The following is a 22,632-nucleotide window of genomic DNA, read 5'->3' on the forward strand; positions in this document are numbered from 1 at the left end:
TGATTTGTTAGATGGAAACATAGTTTCCTGTACTACGTACAAAATAAAGGCTCCAAAATCACAGTACTAAACATAAGGAAGATTAGTCAGGTTGGAGTGAAATCATTCTTCTTTGAAAAGCGAGGGTAACAAATTAATTGATTTAATTTAATATTTATTATATGTGCTCATTGAATTTAATATTGTTCTTTATGCTATCAAACAAGGTTAAACATTCATGTCTTACACTGCTATGTTAAAATTTATCTTTAACTTCCTATTAATTTAATTGTAAGGACCTGTTTTAATCACAGGAAAAATAAGGATAAGATGATTTTTTTTTCCTTATCTTGCGTGATTGGCTGTTGCAGCAAACATGACATGTAAAATCACCCGTCTGTTCTGTTATTGCATTTAATTTAGTTTTCCTTTGCAGTAAAACTATTACATATTAACAATGAAAGATTGTGGAACTAAATTAATAAACAGTGGTCCTTTTGCACCAAGAAACTTAAAAGGACCAAAAGTTGTTACATGTTTGCTGTGAAAAGACTTACAGATACCTTCTTTGTGTCTTTATCTCCTTAAGGAAATGCAATTAAGTTATTTCTTCTTTACAGAATGCCTTTATACAACCTCTTCAAAAGCTTACCCTTTTCCATTGCCTAATAATAATAATAATAATAATGGCAATGCTGATGAACCGTTTATTAGGTGGTTTGGTTTAGAAATGTAATTTTCTGGTTTTATTAAAGAATAAAACTGAAGAATCCTCAAAATAGTGAATGTTTCCAGCTAAAGACAGTGAGTAAAATTATCATGCAGCTGCTACTGAGGAATATTTTAACATATTTCTTGGTTAAAGCAGAAAGTAAATAGGGAGAGAGGGTGATGAAATAGTCAAGAGAGGGCTGACAGCAGCTCAAAGAACACAAATATATTTTCTGTTCCAGTATATCATCTAAAACAATACCTGTTCTCTTACTTTCTCTTCCAGCATGTTGTCCATTATTTGTTCCCCCATTGTCCCAATAGCTCTGAAGAAGAGTGTGCTGGCCTTCATTACTGTTGTAGTTGTTCTTGTGGTGGCATACATCTGGGGGCAGAATTAAGAAATTACTGCAAAAGTGGAGACTTCTAAAAGATTTAAGTGGCTTGGTGCATTAACTTGCTCAGAAGCCTGCTGCTGCTTACCTACAAGATTATTTTATGAATAGAATAAAAGAAAATAGAATAGAATAGAAAAGAGAGACTGGCACATAAGGCCCTGAGTTACTCTAGGCTCGGATGACCACTTCTGTGGTCAACCCAAGAAGCAGCTGTGAGGAAACAGCACACAGCACTTCCTCGACAAAGAAGTTGCTGTAGTAGGAAATAGTAGGGAAAACTGAAGATTACTGTGGGATGCCAGTAACTCTCATAATCTCATGCTTGCCATCTCTGCCTTTGAAAGTTTTCTCCTTAGGACTCCGATAAACATCTGCTATGGCTTTGGTTTTGCAGTCCCTTTGAATTGATGTAAGCGTGGACCACTGCCAAGCAGAGTGGTTCAGCCAAACCCACACCCTTCTGCCGGCTGTAGATGCCATGTGGTGTCACAGTGGGCTGGTTCAGGGGACTGGTGTGGCTAGCTTCTTTTCTTTTTTTTTTCTTCTTTTTCTTCTTTCTTTCTTGCAGTAGTTTTCGGCCAGCTCAGTTCTCTGGTCCAGTCCTTCATATCCTCAGATAGAACAGGGAGCTGTCGTGGCGTAGAGAGGATTAAACCAAAGAGGTCATGTTTGCGCTGGCTTCAAGCAGTGCTGAAATGCAGTCTAAGACACTAATCCATAGCAGAGATGCTGATAGAAAATTGTATTAGAGCCTCAATTAATTAAATCTTGTAAATCATTGTTAGTTAAACTAAATATTAGTCAGCAGGAAAATGTCATGAATGTTATGAAAGCACATGGAAAGGAGGGAGCACTCCAAACAAAGTGAATTAACAGGAGGGACCAAGAAGGATCAGAAGCAAAAAGAAGGCAGTGATAAAAAACAAAGTCAGAGATTAGAATTTGTGACAATTAACAGGATAAAAAAGGACTTAGTTTATCTTAATTCAGAGGCAGTCAGGAAAAGTATATACTTGTACATTTATTTATGGGGTTTACTATTTTGTAATTTAAAAATAGAACAAACAAAGTATTTGGCAACCATTGGCTTGGCCACTCTGCTTCTGCATTGTGCTTTCACTGTCCCTCCCCTTTAGCAGGATCATTAACTTCGTTTGGGAAGGACCTTTGAGCTTCTGTAGTCCCACCTCCCACTGCGAGCAGGTCCGACTAGAGCACGTACCTCAGGGATGAGTCCAGCTGAGGTTTGAATATCTCTGAGGGAGGAGATTTTACAGCCTCTTTGGGCAGCCTCTTCCCATATCTGACCACCTTCATGGTGAATTTTTTTTTCCTTGTATCTCCATGAAGTTTCCTGTGTTGCAACCTGTGTCTGTTGGCTCTTGCCCTTCCTTTGTGAACCTCTGAATAGAGCCTGGCTCTGTCTTCTCTTTAGCCTTCTGCTAGGTGGCTGAAGACAGGAACAAGATCCCTCCTTAGCCTTCTTTTTTGTACTGGCTGGATTTACTAACTGCTCAGTGGTGTGCAATATTTTTAAAAAGTGTCTGTAGCCTGAGGACTTGAGAACTGCCTACTACGACCAACATGCCAGTTGTACAGTGTGCAAGTTTGGTCATAGCAAAAATGCCACATGCCTCTATACACTTGCTATGGCAGCTCCTCCTTGTTAGACTGTTTTGCGGTGGGCTGAGTTCAGGTTTAGTATGGATCCATTCGCTTTTAATTAACCCATAACAAATCATGGGTTGCGTGGGTTTTTTTCACTTGTTTCTGTCCCTGGAGATGGAATAACTAACAACTGTTCTAGTGATTTCCCACCAATCCTTAGGTGAATAAATCAGGCAAAACTGCAGAGGTCTGTAAGGGTTAATTGTTAATTGAATGCTTAGACCAAAAGCTTTGGTGCTTTAATTTTAAATGCATCCCCCTTTGTCTGCTCATATGACATAAAGTTAGAGGGATGTACTCTGGAGTATTTCTAGCATGCACAATCATGCTTGCATCTTCAGGAAAAGAAAGTTCTTCTGAAGTTCTTGCTTCTCTTGCATGAGAAGTTCTTACTGACACTCAAATTTTTCCTTTGTCCTCATCAGGTAGAAGTGATGTAGTATTTGACTTAGGTTTCAGATAACATACAGCAGATATCTTGGAAAGAATGCTTCAGCTAGGTTGTCACTGTCACAGGCGATAAGTGGGGAAACTGATCAGCAGAAATGACTCATTTAGACACTTCCTTGCAGAAACTTTAAGTCCTTTGGAATACCATGGAGCTGAGTTGAAGAGGTGAAAGTCTGGTTCCTGTTCCCCGGATCGTGTGTGGACTCAATTAAACTGGTGTCAAATAAAAAAAGATTAAAGCAGTCCTGGGAGTAGGGACTAAAGCTGTCCCATCCCCGCTGCCCACTGCCTGCTCTCAGCCCCCTTTACCCTTCTCTGCTTTTAACCTTTCACGTTACTGGCTGCATGGGGCCTCGCTTCTGTGAAGACGCATTCCTGGGGACACAGACAGAGCCTTTCTCTTTCTTTCTCCCAGTGTTTTCCTTGCCTTATGCCTGCACATCTTACGATGTTTTTATGGGATCAGTCTCCCTGTGCTGCATAGAGGAGTGAACAGGCTCTAGATTTAGCAGAACAAGTTTCTGGTCCAGATTTTCCAACTTCATAGGCAGGCAGATAGGTAGCAACCTCTTTCATTATTTTTGTTTGTTTGTTTGGGACGGGGTGGTGGTGGTTTGTTTTCATATGTGGGTTTCATGATTTTACAAGGGATGCACCTTGCTCTGCATTTACACTGGGTTGATGTAAGTAAGACCTGATGCTCGGTCTCAAATGTGTCCTTTGCTATTACAGACAAGAATATAAGAGCTGGGGTGACACAGAAAGATTCAGCTATGTCTTCTGAAGGGAATATTTATTTTCTGTATATCTTGTTGTTAATCTTATTGTTTGTAATGTTTCTCTCTCTTTCTCTCTTTCTCTCCCTCTCCGCTTTTTTTTTTTTTCCCTTAGGCACTAGATGGGTTCTTCTTTGTAGTGAACCCAGAAGGTAATGTTGTGTTTGTTTCTGAGAATGTGACACAGTACCTAAGGTACAACCAAGAAGAGCTGATGAACACAAGCATATATAGCATTCTGCATGTAGGGGACCACAATGAATTTGTCAAAATCCTGCTGCCAAAATCTTTAGGTATATATACCTTTTCCTCTTCTCATACCATCACTTACTTAACTTTGGTTTCATAAATCAGCATTTCAATAACTTAAGTTAATGTTCTTCCACTGCTTACAGTTTCATCATATACACCCTTTTATTTTTAATGTATATATAGCCTGTATCAATGATTAATATTATTCTCAAAAGCATCCTCCACTCTTTTCAAATTCTTCTTTGTTAAAATTACTCTTAGTAACTCATGTTGACTGATATTTTTAATGGATCTCCAGAGTGAATCACTAAAAGACAGCATTAGCTATGTGAACTGATAGTTCTCCATCTAGGCTGGTTATTCTAAGAATGGCCCAAGAAAGGGGGAATATAAAAGAAAAAAACATGAAACTCCTTATGCTAGAATTTTTATTTCAATGTTTTCAGTCTCACCAATATTTACCCTTGTCTTTCAAAACCTGTTTTTGATAGTTGCAGCCATTTTTGGATTCATATTAATGTTGGTTTTAATGTCATTGGGTTTTGGAGGAGGTGAGAAGAAAAAGTCAATACTCGGGCATCTCATTTACTCACAGCAGTTTAAAAAGTATTATGCAATTCACTTTAGCATTTTATGACTTTACTTATAAACCCCTGAAGAATCAAAAATGTAACACTTTTAATGGCTAAACTCCATAAATTACTGCCTTTATTGCATTTTATGACTGAAGAGGGCAAGTGAAGAGTATTTTAAATATGACCCTGCTGTTTCCTTATGTGGTGTTACATTAATTCGCTCTGACTGATGTCCAGAACCTATATTTGTGCATCTCAGGATTTTGTTTCCTTTTTTACTTGTCTTAAGCGCTGTGTTAGTCTTTAGTTTTATCCATCACTGCACCCAGGTCATTGTCATCCCTTCAGTCTTTCCCGCTGTAGCTGGGCCTGTGTTCCCAATTGTATTACCCTGATTTTATAAATGCATTTTAGTTTCTTTTCTTTGTATTTCAAATCCAGACACAGATTTGTATATACTGCTTCTGTCTCTTTTGTATTAATCACTTTTAAATTCACTGAACAGATCCTACATACTGCCTTATTTCTTCCAGGCACATAAACTAACTTGATCTACCCAGTAGGCTTTTCACTGTACTGTATAAGTTTTACATGTACCAATATTTTGACTTTTATCCTGCTTTTCTACTATGTCATTATAAGTCACTTGAAAAAATTAGCAGTGCTCTTAAAATCCGAGAATTTTATAAATTACCTTGTTATGTGCTGGTTTGGGCTCTAATATTAAAAATCAGCTGTTGTTGCTAAATGAGCTGTTTCCCGACCAGCCTGCAAAGCACCTTGATTAATTTCCTGTGGATAGGCAGCAGAAATGACTGCTACCAGATTTATCTCACTATATGATCTTTGCTTTGCTCAGTGAACGGGGGATCTTGGTCTGGTGACACTCCTAGGCGTAATAGCCATACCTTTAATTGTCGGATGCTGGTAAAACCTCTTGCTGATTCTGAAGAAGGCCATGATAACCAGGAAGCACATCAGAAATATGAAACTATGCAGTGTTTTGCTGTTTCTCAACCAAATTCCTTCAAGGAGGACGGTGAAGGTAATTACCATTTTCAATTTGTGTTAGTATTTTCTCTTTCCATGCTGTTGCAGGACAGCAGTTTTGGTGCAGTTGATAAAGTGAGGTAAAATTCATAAAGTAGCTTCTAAATTGTGAAAAATGGAAAAAAATGTCAGTTTTTTTCATTTAATTGTAGAATATACTGTCATCTTGGATTATGAGTGTATACACTTGCATGCAGCTATTTGTCAAACCAATATATTTGAAATTGAGAGTAACTCTGTTTACATTAAAGAGATATCCTAGTTTTCTATCACTGCAAGTGTAGCTGACTGGAAGGAAAGTTTCAATGGGCAATTTTTTTAGTTCTTAGAATATGAAGACAATTGTGGTTCACCATTTCCTTTACCATTTACTACTTCAGCAGGTAAATTTCCTCAGATTGTATTTTAAATATTCAGATAAGTAAAAATGGCTTATTATGAAGCTGCTTTCTCAGGGACAGCAAGCATCTGGGGCATGTTTAAGAAATGTGGCTTAGAAGGTACAAAATGGTGAGTGTTGAAGAAATGTGCTTTCTGTGCATGCAGTATATTCTTTTTTATTACTTGTCTCCTGAGTGATTGAGCTGCTACAGGTATATGCATAAACGTGTGCCAATAATTATGGGCTGTGGTGGAGTCCTTGATAATTTTTCTTTTAAAAAACCTCAAACGCACCTCTCCTGTGAGATTAATGTTGTAAGAAATAATGAAGATGTGAAACCACTGAGTTCTGTCTATCCTTTTATTGGTACAAAATCTATTCTTTTGGTCCAAAAAGATTTAAACAACTTTTTAAAAATACTTCTGAATTCTTTGTGGAAACAAAATTTTCCTCTTCTATACAAATTACTGAAGTAACATTTTTCTTTCAGATTTGCAGTCTTGCTTGATTTGTGTTGCAAGAAGAGCTCCAATGAAGGAAAGACCACTTCTTCCTTCATCAGAGAGCTTTACTACTCGCCAGGATCTACAAGGTATTGTGAAATAGGAGGTTTTCATGTCTTGCCCCCCCAAAAAAAGGGGATATTGCTGTAACAAATGTTTTATCTAATATCAGGCAAAATAACTTCACTGGACACAAGTACCATGCGAGCAGCTATGAAACCTGGCTGGGAGGATTTGGTGAGAAGATGCATTCAGAGGTTCCATTCGCAGCACGAGGGAGAGATATCGTTTGCCAAGAGGCATCACCAGGAAGGTTAGGTTTCATATTTTTAGCACTTTCTATATTTAAACTGTTTGTCATTTGTACCTGTTGATTGTGTTCTCTTTGTTATGTTTACATGGAACAGTCAAGGGCTACTGACAGTTCCTTTTTCAGGCTGATCTGCCTAACACCCTGATGGCTCTCTCTAGAGAGGTTTCGTACCTTTCTCCGTGTTTGTTTTAGCCTATTTGTTATAACTGTGCCATACTGGAGGGTGCTTTAAATCTTCAAGTTGTCACAATTATTTTAAAAAGAAACATCCTTACCGGTTGCCCACCAAAACATTCACTACCCGTTATTCTTCAGAACCTCAGCTCACAGATCGCAGTTCATTGACCTGTATTCCTTTTCTCTACAAAAATGGACTTTTACTGTCACGTTTCCTGTGAGAAACACCCAGTGTGAATTATCTAAGATGCACCACTCATGCTATCTGGTAACCTACATTGTTGTACTGTATCTAGCTGATAAGGGTTATAGGATACACTAGAAGCACATCTACTCAGTCAAGATTATGGTAGGTAAGATGTAGGAGAGCACTGCACTGTGACAGGTTCCCCATGAGGTTTCTGTGGTAGTGACTGAGTGGGAATTTTTCTTTTCATAAAACCCTAATACTGCTAATTCTGGTAACACAGATCCAAGTTACTAAAAATAAATAACCCTTTATAGTCCACGGGAAAGTCCTGTCAAAACCAGTGAGGAATAACTGGAACATTTGCCATGCAGGAGTATCATTCTTTGGGTCCATGTTTGTAGAACAGGGTTTGCAGCTGGCCTGTAACAAATAGTTGCCATGGTCATTAAACAACTGGCACGCTGTCTTGGAAATTAAATTGTAACTGGAATCTCAAATTATTCTGCCAAATACACGGTCACAAAAAAAAAAAAAAGCTTTAGTCATGTGGCATTAGTTAAACATTATTTAATATGTTCTGCTTTCATGAAAACTTCAGATTTCATTTTGGGAATGTAGGGTCATGGAAATACTGTGATATTTTATATAACTGCTTTTGGGGTATATACAGTAAGAGTGCTAAAAGTTCACAGCCTTATGCTGTGATTTCAGACAGAGCTGAAGAAGGTAGTATGCAATGAAAGTTAGAGCAGGGGTTTAGAGAGCAGTTTCAGGTAAGGACCTGTCTGTGCCAGAGGTGATTTAGGAGTTTCTGTTATGGCATCCAGCCACTTGTTACTTCAGTCCTCTTCAAGTGATTCCTGACCAAATCAGCAGCTCCGACATCCAGTGCCGAGGTTTGAGTGGGTCCTCTCTAAGCTATCTGTGAAGTGATAAAAGTGTATGTAGTTTGGAGTTTACACTGTATCATTTTGCAGGAAAGGCTTAGGATCGTCATATAAACTGTAGAATTAGACTAAATGAGGGGGCTCTTTACTTCTTGTGCCAGTGAAGAGAGTGAGTGAGAAGAGGAGAAGGAAAAACCTCCAGAACTGCTTTGCTGCAAAGGATCCAGCACTGGAGAGGAATAATGGCTGAAATGTTTCCTTCCCCTGCCCTGCAGCATGGAGAAGAAAAACAAGGCACTTCTTGGGCAGTAGCATCTTTGCACTTGACTCGGGAACCCCTTGCATTTTTTATGTCATGCTTTGAGAATAAAAACAAAGAAAGTAACTGTCTCCTCCATGTAATTCAGTGTTACAGTGCGGGAAAAAATTGAGCATTAGTTCGATAAATGATAAAAAACACAAAGCTTTCAAATTAACTCTCAGTATAAAGTGCAAAATATATGGTAAGTTTTTATTGGCCACAGTCAGAAAAATAGCATTTCCTCAAGAGGAATACGGAAACATTCTTGTTTGCTTAAAGAATTAGTTTGGAAAATGATTTAAGTAGAGATTTCACTTGTATCCTGTTGGCATTGAGTACTGGAATTTCCTGATGTGGTATATGCTAAAGTTAAGAGCTTTGGACCTTCTGGTGCCCAAAGGTTAAACTGAAACAATGACATACCTAACAGTGAAATTTTGCTTTGTATTGTTTCACAGTTGTAGGTTTTTGTTTTTCTTTACATTTTTACTCAGAAAAACCCCTTCTGGTTGTTTAAATTGTGCTTCCTGTTTTCTCACTGCCTAAATAATACTTTAAAACCTTGCAGAACAATATATAACAGTGGGGGGGACAGGGAAGGAAACCGATCATGACCAGTCCTGCCGGGCTGAAAATCTGGTAGCTCTGTAGAGGAGACTATTTAATAAAGCCACACTTGGAAAAGCGTGTCATTTCATTACAACAGGAAATATTAAAAGACAAGCAATGAAATGAAGATCAGATTATACTATTAATATTTTTTTAAAAAAAAGAAAGAAAACCGAACCCACAGAAAATGTATATGTACAAAAAAATGGGAAGTTAAAAGTATTTGTAGTACTTCATTCCTATTTTTTACCTAAACAATTATATGATAATTCTGAAGTTAAGTATTTCCCTCCTGCCATATCTGCAATCCTAATGTAATAGCTTTCAGACTAGGAATTGAAAATGATCAGACTTGTTTCATTGATGGCAAAGAGGGAACAGTAGAATAAATGTTTGGAGATTTGCTTTTCCATAACATGATTTTCATTTTTAAATAAATGTCATAGGGGTCTACAGAAGTCAGAGAACTGAATTTGTTGAAGTTTAGATTTACACTGAAAACTTAAAGGCTGCAGAATATGTGCAGTGAAGTAAACCCCAAACCTGAAATACAGTCATATCTAGCACTTGGGAAGGATAGCTCGGCCCCAGTATTGGTTTAGGTAATTGTTTTGGTAATTTGTTTGAGCTGCATTTTTTTGTATTTGTTCTTCAAAAAGTAATAATTTCTTGTTCCAGTTCTTCCTATTTCTAATTGTTCCCATGTAAGTCATTTATGTACTTTTAAAATTAGAGAAGTGGTGATAGTAACTGTTACAAGATAATTTACGCAGACAATAAGGAGGAAAAGATACAGGCTAATGGAAACAGATGATCTAGAAACTAAAGGCATTTATATTAATTGTTGTGGTGTAGATGATACAGATGAAAAAATGTATGAGGAACAGAAGGAGTTAGACACATATTAGTTGAAAAGTGAAATGGACATCGAGGATTTCTTGGTTCACTCCTGAAATATTCTGTATTTCATAGTATCTGTCCTGTTATTGCTGTCACTCCTTGTAGGTTTTCTTTTAATCACCTGACAGTATGTTGGATCCTTTATTTTATATGCATCCTAACTATTTATTCTCAAATATTTTTTTTTATATTTTTTTTAATTAATGCAGCACCTGTAGTATCAGTGCTGATGGATTTAGAACTTAGCAACTAAGCTACCTGTACTACAGTTTCTCATATATTTAATTCTGTTATTTTGCTTGCTTGCAGTACTAAGGCAGGGACTAGCGTTCAGTCCTGTTTATCGGTTTTCCTTGTCTGATGGCACTATCGTTTCTGCCCAAACGAAGAGCAAGCTCATCCGTTCTCAGACGACTAGTGAACCTCAGCTTGTAATCTCCTTGCATATGCTTCACAGGTAATCCTCAACGGTTTATTATGTTCACATGCTGCAGAGAGACAGGGAAAGTAAAAAGTTGCCAAAGCAAATAGATTGTTTAAGGCTGATAGACGTTCAGTTGACTTAGAACTGATAGCATGAAAACAAAATAAGTTTATAAATTCAATGCTTACAGCAGGAAAAGACTGTAAGATTATTTTGGGACTTAGAAATGGCATGCTGGATTTTCACATCAAGATCTTCCATTAAACATACAAAATTTCCTTTAATCTCATGTTTTTAATGTCCATATTTTAATTTCCTGTATTTTGCATAGTAGGCACAAGAAACTTTCCAAATGTAATTAAAGCTAGAAAAATTCGAAGGATTAAATTCCTGTAGTTCACAGTCAGTCATATGTTGGGCCTGGGTCGTCTTTAAAGAATATGTTAAGATTATTAGAACTGCATTTTAGACAAACTGCATATTTCAACTCTTTGACGCTCTTCATTCCTTGTGTTTTGCGGTGCTTTGAGTAGTGGCTTTCACACATCCAATCCTAAGAAATGCCACCACTGTTCCTTCAAAAAAAAAAAGATACAGGCAAAAATATGTTAAAGTCAAGGATAAGTAATCACTGACCTCAGAACTTCAATGTAAAATTTGACTTAAGTCATTGCATGTCCTGCTATATTTGTGTCGCATTTTGTTTCAGGTTTTATTTGGTGATTATAATTACAATGCCATTTCCCTGTATGCACAGTATTGCTTTTTTGAGAGGAAGAAAACAGCTCTCAATGTAATTAAACCTGAAACCATTTTACAGAGATTGTAGATTTGGAAATTGACCTGACCAATAGCTGTCTGAAATTTGTTTTCTTTGGATTGCTGAATATACTTGGTATTTCACAAAGTGCTAAATTTCAAATTTAAAAAAGCACCATGAAGTTAAAAATGGTACTTGCAAATATTCCTCCTTTTTTTTAGCAGAACACTGGTAGTTTTGTATTTGTAATAAGGTTTAAAAAAGCCACCTCTCTTTTTATAGTTAATAGTGTTCACCTTTGCCTTTATACCTAAGGTAACAAATACAGAGTAACAAGTTTCACTACTGTGCGTGCTTCAGTTCTTTCACTTCTCGTGCTTTAGCAAAATGCAAAGGTTTATCTGCATTTATCCTGTGCAAGTTGGAATGGTTTTCATCTCATCGAAAACACATACTAGGAATGTTCCATTAGTATTTGTTTTTGGAAAGTCCAGAGTTGATTTGATTTTTCTCAGAACCTTTTTTTTTTTTTTTTCTTCCTAATCTACTTGACTGTCTCTTTTATAGCTTTTAGCATTTGGGAATATGTCTGATTTTTCTGATTTAAGTTTTAGCACAGAAGTGAAAAGTATATCGCACCCTCCCCATAAACTAATTAAAATCTACTGAGGAAAAGTGACCTTCAGCTGCTCTCACAAGTGCTTTTTCTCTGTGCGTGTGCCTCTTCTGTTTCCTCCGTCTTACAGCCTACAGCTCTAAAATATGAGTTTCAGCTCCTTTGTGTGTGTTTTTTTTCCTTTCTTCTCTTTTCCAAAATGCCCGTGCAGGACTGGATTGCTAACAGACTGTTCCCATTCTGAAGTAGTATCCAGTAGTTCTCTTGGCTCACGTGCTGTTTTGGAGCAGTATCGAAATACTCTGGCAGTGTAGAAATGTGACTTTTTCAACTTACTTTTCACTATGAACTTGGTGGGCAAATAGCCCACTCCAGCCTTGCGGTGGGGCGAACTCATAGAAATTCAAAACTTCGGCAAACAGCTGTCCACAGCTGTCTTGTAAAACATGTATTTGTTTGGGTCATACGTTTCAGATGAGATTTCTGTCAGTTCTAGAAGTTAGCTCTTGCCGAATTGTAGAGAAGAGATACACATTAAAGGGAGAGAGTCTGAAATTGTAACCTATCTGCATTTCTAATGACTGTGATTTAAATGAGGTATAATTTTGTTTTTCCTCTCTTCCACTGATTTGTTAATGAGGTACTGAAAAACCATACTGTTAATGTGCAGCCATGTTGAGAGTCGCATATCACTTTTGTCAAATTGTCAATTTGTTTTTAATTGTAGGTTTGTTGTGTTATTTTAAAGCGAGGTTTGGGGTTTTGCTTCTTTTTCTGTAATGTAATTGCAAGTTGGCCACTGTCATTTTAGCTAATGGGTTGTTTTTCTTCCCCTTGCCACATAGAGAGCAGAATGTCTGTGGAATGAATCAGGATTTGACTGGACAAGGAATGGGGAAGATATTGAACCCAATTAGCTCCAGCAGCCCTGCCCATCAGGCCATGTGCAGTGGGAACCCAGGTCAGGATATGACCATCAGTAGCAATATAAATTTTGCCATAAATGGCCCAAAGGAACAAATGGGCATGCCAGCAGGCAGGTTTGGTGGTTCAGGGGGAATGAACCATGTGTCAAGCATACAAGCATCCACTCCTCAGGGTAGTAACTATGCACTAAAAATGAATAGCCCCTCACAAAGCAGCCCCGGCATGAACCCAGGGCAGCCAAACTCTATGCTTTCCCCAAGGCATCGTGTGAGCCCTGGAGTGGCAGGAAGTCCTCGCATCCCACCCAGTCAGTTCTCCCCTGCAGGGAGCTTGCATTCACCCGTGGGAGTCTGCAGCAGCACAGGAAATAGCCATAACTACACCAACAGTTCCCTGAACGCACTTCAGGCCCTCAGCGAGGGCCATGGCGTTTCTCTAGGATCGTCGTTGGCTTCACCTGACCTAAAAATGGGAAATTTACAAAATTCCCCTGTGAATATGAATCCTCCCCAGCTAAGCAAGATGGGAAGCCTGGACTCTAAAGACTGCTTTGGACTATACGGGGAGCAATCGGAAGGTACAACTGGACAAGCAGAGAACAGCTGCCATTCAGGAGAACAGAAAGAGAGTAGTGATAGCAACATGCCACCAGTTGTCAGTGGCGAGAGACCTGATGGACAGAATAAACTGCACGACGGAAAAAGCCAGACAAAGCTCTTACAATTGCTGACCACCAAATCGGATCAGATGGAGCCTTCGCCTTTGTCCAGTACCATGGGAGACGTTAGCAAGGACTCCGCGGGAGGGTTACCTGGGTCTGGTTCGGCACACGGAACCTCGCTCAAGGAGAAGCATAAAATTTTGCACAGACTATTGCAGGACAGTAGTTCTCCTGTAGATTTGGCCAAGCTCACGGCGGAGGCCACAGGCAAAGAACTGAACCAGGAGTCCAGTAGCACAGCTCCTGGTTCAGAGGTGACTGTTAAACAGGAGCCAGCGAGTCCTAAGAAGAATAATAATGCACTACTTCGCTACTTGCTAGATAAAGATGATACTAAAGATATTGGTTTACCAGACATACCCCCAAAACTGGAACGGTTGGACAGTAAGACAGACCCTTCCGGTAGCACAAAGTTAATAGCTATGAGGACGGAAAAAGAAGAGATAAGCTTTGAGCCTAACGAACAGGTAAGCAAATCTTTGCATTACGTGTGAGTGAGATGTTCTAGGCCTGCATTCCTGCCATCTTCATTTTTTCCAGACTTCCTCCAAGAGTAATTTCTTGATGCTTCAAGAGGCTGTTACCTGTCTTTCAAAATCCAGTCTTCGCTCAGTTTTCCAGTTGGTGTTTCTAAGTTGCGTGCATCACTCTGTCTAAATGAACGGACTCTGCCTGGGAGGAGATGGATAGCGCAGGGACTGAATGCTGGGGAACCTTTCCCAGGTGGTAGTCAGACAAAGAGAAAATACTTGTAATTGTTGGTTAATGTTAACTTACTGACAGCTTTTCCCATCGGCTGTTGTTGAACCGCTAGATGTGGGCTAGATGGGCTCAAGGACAGGACCTGTTTGAAAGGACTGATACCAACTTTTTACGTTACTGGTCTTTGTGCTATACTTGATCTGCAAATTAAACCCAAGGCAAATAGACTTCTCTTGTTTCTGTGCCAGTTCGGGGGTTTTGTTGTTTTGGGATTTTTTACTTTAAAAGTTTTTATCTTCAACCCCAAGTTCCCGTGGATAATTGTTCAGTGCAGAGATTGTGTCTCCCTGTGCAGAGCATTGAATCCCTGTGCAAATCTGCATTGAATTTTGCATTCAGAATTTCTCTGCATTCTGCGCGTGATTGTTCATTACAGTGCTGCACAACATGCTAACAAACTGTATGTTGTTAGGACCCATGCTAAAAAGTGTTATTTCACTGGCCTTCATGCAGAATTCACTTTCAAAAAGCACCAGGTTCACATCGCCCAGAATGTTCCTGTTTTCAGAGCTTTGCAAGAAAAAGAGATGCAGCAGAAACAATTTGCTACTTCAATATTACTGTTTATTTTATTTATAAAACAGGTAATTACAATATCAATTTTAGTATAAGGCATTTTCTGGGGAGTTTGTAACTAGCTGGAGTTAATGATCCTTAGCTTTGTCCTACACTATCAACTCTCCCAGCTGGTCATTAATCCCTAGGCAGTGCCCTGTGCATGAAGCCTTAGTTTTTAAATGATGATCAGATTATACACTGTAAATGTTTATGACTGTCATTCACAGCCATATCCTTCACTTTTAAAATACTGTGTATTTTTAATGTGCAGACTGGGTTTGAGCTTGTTTATTTTTGTGAATCTATTGTATTTTTATTATTGTGTGCATATAAATGCATCATTTTTTATATTTTCTATGTTGTATTTTGACGCTGAGGAGGGATAGACAACATTTTCTTAGTCCTATATCACAGCATTGGAATTTATTTTTTTTTTACTTTGCCCTTTCAGCAGTCTCTAACCAGTAGACAGTTCTTTCAACAGTGGTTATAACCACAAAATGTAGAGGCTAAACATTGCCACTACAGTGTGGATGCAGCATTGTTAAAATCTCAGTTATCCAAGTGTCTCCTAAGGTTACTTCACTTCTTCTGTTTCAACAGAATTTGACAGCTATTGCCATTACGTAGGAGCAATTGTGGTTTTTCAATCTTTCCCATGCTTTAGGGGGAAACTGAGCCAAATTACACTAATTTCTACAGGGATTAATCCTCAAGCCTGGATGTTAGTTTAGTTCTGAATGCAGCTACTATTTTCTAGTGCCTGTAGGGAGGGCGTAGATTCTCTGTGAGAACTTATTCTTTGTTAGGCTAGAAAAACACGGATATCAAGAAATTCACAGCTAAACTGGCAAGAATAAATTATTGTAAAAATATCTAATTGCTTTCAATTCCAAGTTCACATCCTGCACGTGGAAGTCAATGTCATTACCTCAGATAATATTGAAGACAGACATCCTTCAGTCCTCAGTATTTGATACTGGACAAGAATGTAGAATTTGGTAGTCATCAAAAAAATTATGTCTAAGTAACTTAGTAGATCGAAATCATGGCCTTCAGATGGTTTGCTCCCCGAGAATTAAATTTCTATACTAATTAAAATATCCTCTTTCATGATCTCTGTGGAGTCACCGAGAAATGGCTTAGCTTGTGAACCCATTCGCAAAGAGCAGCCTTTGTCCCCTCTAGAAGTTAGCTGTCTAGTACAAGGTCCAAGTCATATGAGCTCCTTTTATTGTTGATGGAACAGTAGAAAAATACTCCAAGATTGTCTTTATCCTACCCTAATGTGGGTAAGGTAAGCCGCTCCGTAGTGATGTTCCCATTGACTAGCCTAGACAGCTAGCTTATACTCCCTGCCTTACTTCTTCATGACTAAAGATAGGCAAGTTGCGTCTCACCCTAAATGTAAACATGTAACTGTAAGACTAACTTTAAAGAAAGAAACTTCGTTGTCTACAAGCATTTCCAACCTCAAGCATTTGAAAGTCAGGTCCCTGATTTTAGGAACTTTGTAAAGTGAATAGTCTATTCGTTTTTTATTTTTAGGCTTTGTGTTGCTGAGGTCAGGGGAGGGATTTGAGGGATGTTGGAGTACGGACTATGAAAGCGTTGCCTTTTCTTAAAATTTAAAGACAGAAAGAGGGCAGCGGAGGTATAGGAAAGTCCAGGATTTGGGGCTGTTCAGAAAACCACAAAGCAGTGCAGGAGTTGTGATAAAGTGGTAAGGGCTGAAGTGAGTGCTGAGGCTTCCTCAGCGCCGAGGTAAGGAGAAGCCAGTCCCGCAGCTGTAATGGAAGGCTGCTGGATAATGACAGAAGGGCTTTTGTTGCCCCCGTTGGTTGTAAATAGAGTTTTAAAACCTACTTAAAATGCAGTGGAACCTGGAGCTGAATAAACAGAAGTCCAATGTGGAGTAGGAGAGGAAATGGTAGGGAATATAAAATAATGTAAGCGTTTATCTAGCTGAAGGCCAGGCCCTTAAACAAATAACCACTTTACCCCAATTATAAAATCACTGAAAATATTTAGCATCAAAAACTCTTCAGCTTTGGAAGACGGTCTCCCACAGGAAGTGCTCATTGCCTAAATTTAGATCAAAGCTGGAACTATTTAGTACAAGACTAGAACACAGATTCTTGTGCTAAATTCTTCCATCCTCCTGCGTCCTTCCCCCCCCCCTTCTTCCTCCCGTATGTAAAAATTAGCCATGTGCTTGTGTTACCTATTTTGCAGGTTTATTTAAAACTTCTCCTCCCCGAGGAATGTTGTATTTTTAAGTAATTAGTCACTGGAGTGTGCAGTTTCTCTGGAAACTGCAGCGGAGCGGCAGTGGGATGGCCTCTGCAAGGGGGATCGGGGTGTTGGGAGGCAGCAGAGCCATTACGTTTTCTCCTTTTACTTTTGGTGTGACTTTCTGAGCAGGAAATGCTTTGAAGTGCACCACTGTACTAAAAATAGCAGTCTTCTAGGTAGTGTGTTTAAACATATACTTCTGCAGAGAGCAGCAACTGACAGGAAGCCTTTCTCAAATGGCAGAGAATATTTCCAGCGCCGTCGTACCTTTTTCCCTTCCTTGGTGGGATGATGGTTATCAAGCTTTATTAGGTTGATTGCTATTCCAGTTAAGGCAGCTGTGGGGGAGAGGATGAGAGAGACCTGCTGGGGAGGCTCAGCGGAGCTTTTCCTACAGCACCAACAGTAGTAGGACTGTTGCTATTAAGTTCCACGAGTGCTTGTATCATTCTCTGCTATTAAAAAGGGAAGGCAGGGGAAACATGAGTCGTGATTTGCTACAGATTTGTTTTATAGGGCATCCCTCAGCAGTAAGCCTATGTTTCTCTGCTGGCCGTGGAGCTGCCATGGTGGGACTTCATCCCGCACCCTCCTTCCCTGTGCCCCACTGCTTGTGCTGTCCCTCAAAAAAAACCCACGTTGTGCTTCTGGCTGGAGCCAGCACACGCTGCCGCTGGTCGGGAGCAGCCGGTGCAGTGGTCAGCAGATGCTTGTAGCTGACAAGGACCGGCTAACAGCCAGGGGGAAGGAGAGTGAAAGTGTAGGGGGACATCAGAGAAACGTCATGTGCTGAACAATGTCAGGTATTGCCTTGCTAAAGAAACATTTTGTTTAGCCCTGTTGTTTTGCACTGCAAAACTCTTGGATAAAATTGGGTGTGGATTATTGTATTTGTATTACAGATGAAGAAACCACGATGTAGGAATTTGAAGTAGCTTATTCTCTGAGAAAGCACTTGGCATAGTGTGGAATAAAATCCTTATCTCCGCAAGCGCACTCTCCTCTTTTTAAGCCAGTAGCCAATACAGACAGCCTGTTTGTCTGACAGGGACTTTGCAATCCCTCAGTCTCCACCAGTGCTATTCCAGAAATCACCTTAAACATGTGTCTTTTTGTCCTAAAACTCAGAAACTGTTCTCGTGTTCCTCATACATTTTAGCAACTCTGCTGTCCTCTTGCTTTCTGTGGAAATCAGTATCTTCCCAGTACTAAAATATTTTCTTTACACATGTCCCTCTTCTTCCAAAAAATATTTCTTGATGTCCAGAATCCATTAAATTCATGAAGGACATTTGTTTCTTCTTGAAATTTTATCAAAACCTTAGAATGGGGTTTCCATTTTCTGAAAGAAATTGGAGTTCTGTTTCCAGAAGTCAGTAGTAGATTAACCTGATAATGTAACAGGATTTCTAGCCAATTGTGTTTATTGCAGTTACCAGGGAGAAAAAAACTATTGATTCCAGTTCTGATTTACTTTTTCCTTCTTTTTATAATCCTTTAATTTATAGCCAGTTTGGAACAGGGATCTGGGTTTGTTTACCTTTTATGGTCCAATGTTTTGCCCATGCTACAGAGGTGGCTATTGGGCTAACTTGGGGTTTACGTAAGGCAGGTATAATTTCAAGTTGTGTCCCCACCAAAAGACATCCTGTTGTAAGGAAAAAATCCCAGATGCCTCTGTCATTCGTGGTTGTAAAGGAAATGTATACATGTATGAAATTTTGAATGCAGGGTCTCAGTCTCATGGGCATTGCTTGTGGTGGAAAAGAGATCTCCAGAGAATTTAGGATCTTATCCAGTCCTTCACAATCCATGGAAGCTAGATTTTGACCTAGCAACTTTTGTAAAACGTATTTCATGTTGAGGTGCAACTGCCTTTCAGTAGAGCTGAAAAAAATCTGTAAGCAATTAACACTTTAATCTGCCTTTCTCTACATGACAGTGATAAGTACTTTTTCAAATGCAAAAATATTTCTAAGCACAACTTGTCTTATGTTTTCTGGCACTTAGTGTCCCAGTTCTGTGGAGACTGTTGTAATTGCTTTGCTTAGAGATAGTGAAAATATGTGCACAAGAACTTTCTTGTGATGCTTAGCACTTTATCAGGCTTTTTTTTATAAATTCATGACAAATAATTGTTTTACAGGGAGGTTAGGGTGTGCCTTCTATTTACATGAAGTTCAATTTAGACCATTAACAAAATAAATATAGAATATAAATAAAAGAAAAATACCATGAAACTAACCAAGTAAATATTTTAATGCTAGTTTCTGCACATATGGTGCCATTTGAGGGTGGGTCTGGAAAGACTTAGGCTAACATCATAGCTTGGTGTTAATTCTAAATCTATCTTGGAGCTTTTGCAGCAGTTGAGAACCCTCTTCTCATCAAAAAATAAAGAAGAAATATTTGATATTGATTATGTTAAGCAAAGAAAGGAAGGTTATGTATTTGTGTCGCTATAATACATCTGTTGTATTTGGCGTTTCTTTGCCACTTCCTGAGAGGAGTTAAAAGCATCGTGGGGAGTGCAGTTTTCTGACACATTTGGATCAATATGTTCTTCTCTGGCTTTGTTTTGGGTTTGTTTTGTTGTGGGTTTTTTACATCTGATGTTTAAACAAAGAATTGCAGTAGCCAGAATGTTAAAAAATAACAAAAAGGAAGAAAAAAAGACACAAAGTCCCCCACAAAACCAAACACCAAAAAAAAATCCTGCAACATGTAAAACTTCCCTTCACAGTTGTCTCAAATATGTTTAATGAAGACCATATGTCTTAATTCCCCCAAAGAGTATTGAATCATCCTTCCGTAATTTATGATACCCTACATCAGTCTCCTCTACTGGCTCTTGCAGTCGTCTTGTACAGATCTCCCAGTGCTCAAAATGCGTCTCCTGTAAACATCCCGCATGACTGTCTCTCCCAGTGCCTTTTTGAATCTGCTTATCACCTGATAATTATCACCTAATGATTTAGGCTTCCTTGCAATCACATTTGATTCCTTCTGGCTCTACCTTTTTTGTGTCCTGTGTCCCCCCAGCCGCTTGTAAATGCCTGGAAGGCAGCGAGTCAGCAGGAGGGATTTGTCAAGAGCAGGTAACGTGGGACCAACCCGGTTTCCTTCTGCAAGAGGGTAGTGGGCTTTTTGGCATAAGAGAAGCAGCATACGTCGTGTGTCTTGGTTTGAGTAAGGCTCTTTGGCACTCTTACACATGGCATTCTCGTCAGCACATTAGAGATGCATGGTCAAGACGAAACTGCTGTGAGTGGGTAGGAAACTGTTTGGAAATCCTTACACCCAAAGTAGTTATTTAAGGATTCACTGTCAAAGCGGAGGTGCTGCAGGAGATCGTGCAGCATCTAGAGCTGCTCAGTGTTTGACCCGATGAGAAAATAGAGCGTATGCTCGGTAAAGCTGTGTGTGACACTTGAATGTCTGCAAATATACTGGAGGACAGAATTCAAATTCATCCGTAACCAGGAGATAGGGAGGAAAAAATCTTAGGAGAACATTCAGGATGAACAAATGCTAATTTTTACAATTAGTCCAGAATAGTGTCACAGATTTTTTTAAAAAAAGAGAGGGGACAACTGGCTGGATAGGACTTTTTCAGAGCTACGTCTAGCTCTGAGCACAAGATGAGTAAGATTCAGTAGTGTCATGTAATTAAAAAAATCACAGACTTCTCTGGAATATGCCATCAGTGTGTACTATGTGTCGAGGTTTGGGGTTTGGGGTTTTTTTTGCTTTATTCAGCAGTTGTAAGGCTTCATCTTAAGTCCAGTTCTGGACACAGCACTTCAGCAAAAGTGTGGATCAACTGAAGGCAGTCCACATGAGCAACAAGAGTAATGTGAGGTCTAGAAAACAGGTTATATGCTGAATAAAATTCAACAAGTTGAGATGGCTTATTAACTTCAGCTTAAAACCCCAAAAGGCACATATTTTCAAATACAGAAAAGGTTAGAAGAAGAAAGGGGAGCACAATTTGTTCTCCAAATTCAAAATATGACAGGAAGGCAGGGCTTAAATTTCAGTGAGGGAGATTCTGCATTGACACTGAGGAAAAAACCTCTAATAGTAAGGATGGCAGAGTGCTGAAACCAATTCCCCAGGGAAGCTGCAGATTTTCTGTCACTGGATGTCTTTAACAAGAGGCTATATGAACTTCTGTAGGGAATAGCATACGCTGATTTTGCTTTGAGGCTTTACATTTTTTCCAGTCCTCTGATTCTGTGATTTCCTACCATTTTGCCAGTAACATCAGCCTCCAAATCACCCACATGCTGCCTTTTAACGGAGTAAACTCCTTCCTCTTTTGCACCATATATTCTGAGCTGTAAGACTAGGAGGTGATGTGGAAGGAATAGAGTAATACCGTGTTTATCTGCAGTCAGTCGTCCAAAAAAGGTATGTAGAGATGTAACCTCGAGGCATCTTAGCTACCTGTGTATAAAATAGCTGGGCTTCCCAGGAGCAGGTTAGCTGTGGCAGCAGGAATTTAGTACAGACTAATGTGCAGTGCTTCCTAGCTAGGCTGAGCGCACCTCGGTAGGTAGATTAAAGCCATCTCAGGTATTTCTACATTATCCTGACATCAGCGGTGTAAACTTGCTCTCAGTAAGTAACAAGTTCACGATGTGATGGTAGGACAAAAAAGGACAGGAAGAATTGTATTTCAGTTGTGTGCGTGTTTGTGGTGTTATTTCTCGGTTCCCCATCCTTCACGTCTGGCTGCTCACTCTCTTGCCTCTCTTCCGTCATTGCATATTTCCTAATGAAGGCGCTGATTTTGAGTAGGTTTTTGTTATAAATACTGTCATGAAATGTTTCCTGTGCAACTTGGTGGTAACTGAGACTGGACTGCCTGTTGGTAATTATTACCCAAAAGTTTTACCTTATTTAAGGTTGAGGGTTGGAGAATATACTTGAAATAATTTCCGAATTTCAGTCAGAAAAAGATTTTGATTCTGAGGGTTTATAGACAGAGAAGCTGACCAAAAAAAAATACTGGTTAACATCAACATTTTTAAGAAAAACATGCAGGTCAGTATTTATCTCAGTATGCAATGAAGTTAATTTTTTTCTCATTTTTATTTCATGATAAGTTTCTACTGAATTGAATGTGACTAGATTTCTCTTTTTTTTTCTTACCATGGAGAAATTACTTTCATGGCTTTGGGAAGTTGTGAACAAAACAAATTCCTAAATCTAGTAACTAGTTGACAGGTTTTAATTTCTAGAACTTCGTTGAATATATATTTCATGCCAGTTAACTTATATAAAGTTATTCCGTGTTAAGGTTTTGAATGTAACAAAGAAAATGCATATGGGGAATTGTTTTAGCCATGAAGCAACTTTTCCATCGTATGCTTTTAATCAAGTCATAAAGAGACTAGAAATATGACTGTGCTGAAAGGAATATTGGTTATACCTACATAAAGC

The 22,632-nt window shown here is 39.0% G+C and overlaps 1 protein-coding gene across 6 annotated transcripts in view; it reads left to right on the top strand.

The window, feature by feature from the left end:
- The window catches only part of NCOA2 (nuclear receptor coactivator 2), a 193,084-nt gene that overhangs the window by 138,929 nt on the left and 31,523 nt on the right, over window positions 1-22,632 (top strand). For all 6 annotated transcript variants that reach the window (XM_054818103.1, XM_054818101.1, XM_054818098.1 and 3 more), the window contains 6 exons: window positions 4,098-4,275; window positions 5,669-5,854; window positions 6,732-6,833; window positions 6,917-7,057; window positions 10,431-10,578; window positions 12,767-14,036. In XM_054818103.1, coding sequence (XP_054674078.1) covers window positions 4,098-4,275; window positions 5,669-5,854; window positions 6,732-6,833; window positions 6,917-7,057; window positions 10,431-10,578; window positions 12,767-14,036 — 2,025 coding nt within the window. The remainder of the gene's footprint in view (window positions 1-4,097; window positions 4,276-5,668; window positions 5,855-6,731; window positions 6,834-6,916; window positions 7,058-10,430; window positions 10,579-12,766; window positions 14,037-22,632) is intronic.

This window comes from Grus americana, chromosome 2 (genome assembly GCF_028858705.1).
Source record: "Grus americana isolate bGruAme1 chromosome 2, bGruAme1.mat, whole genome shotgun sequence".
Lineage (NCBI taxonomy): Eukaryota > Metazoa > Chordata > Aves > Gruiformes > Gruidae > Grus > Grus americana.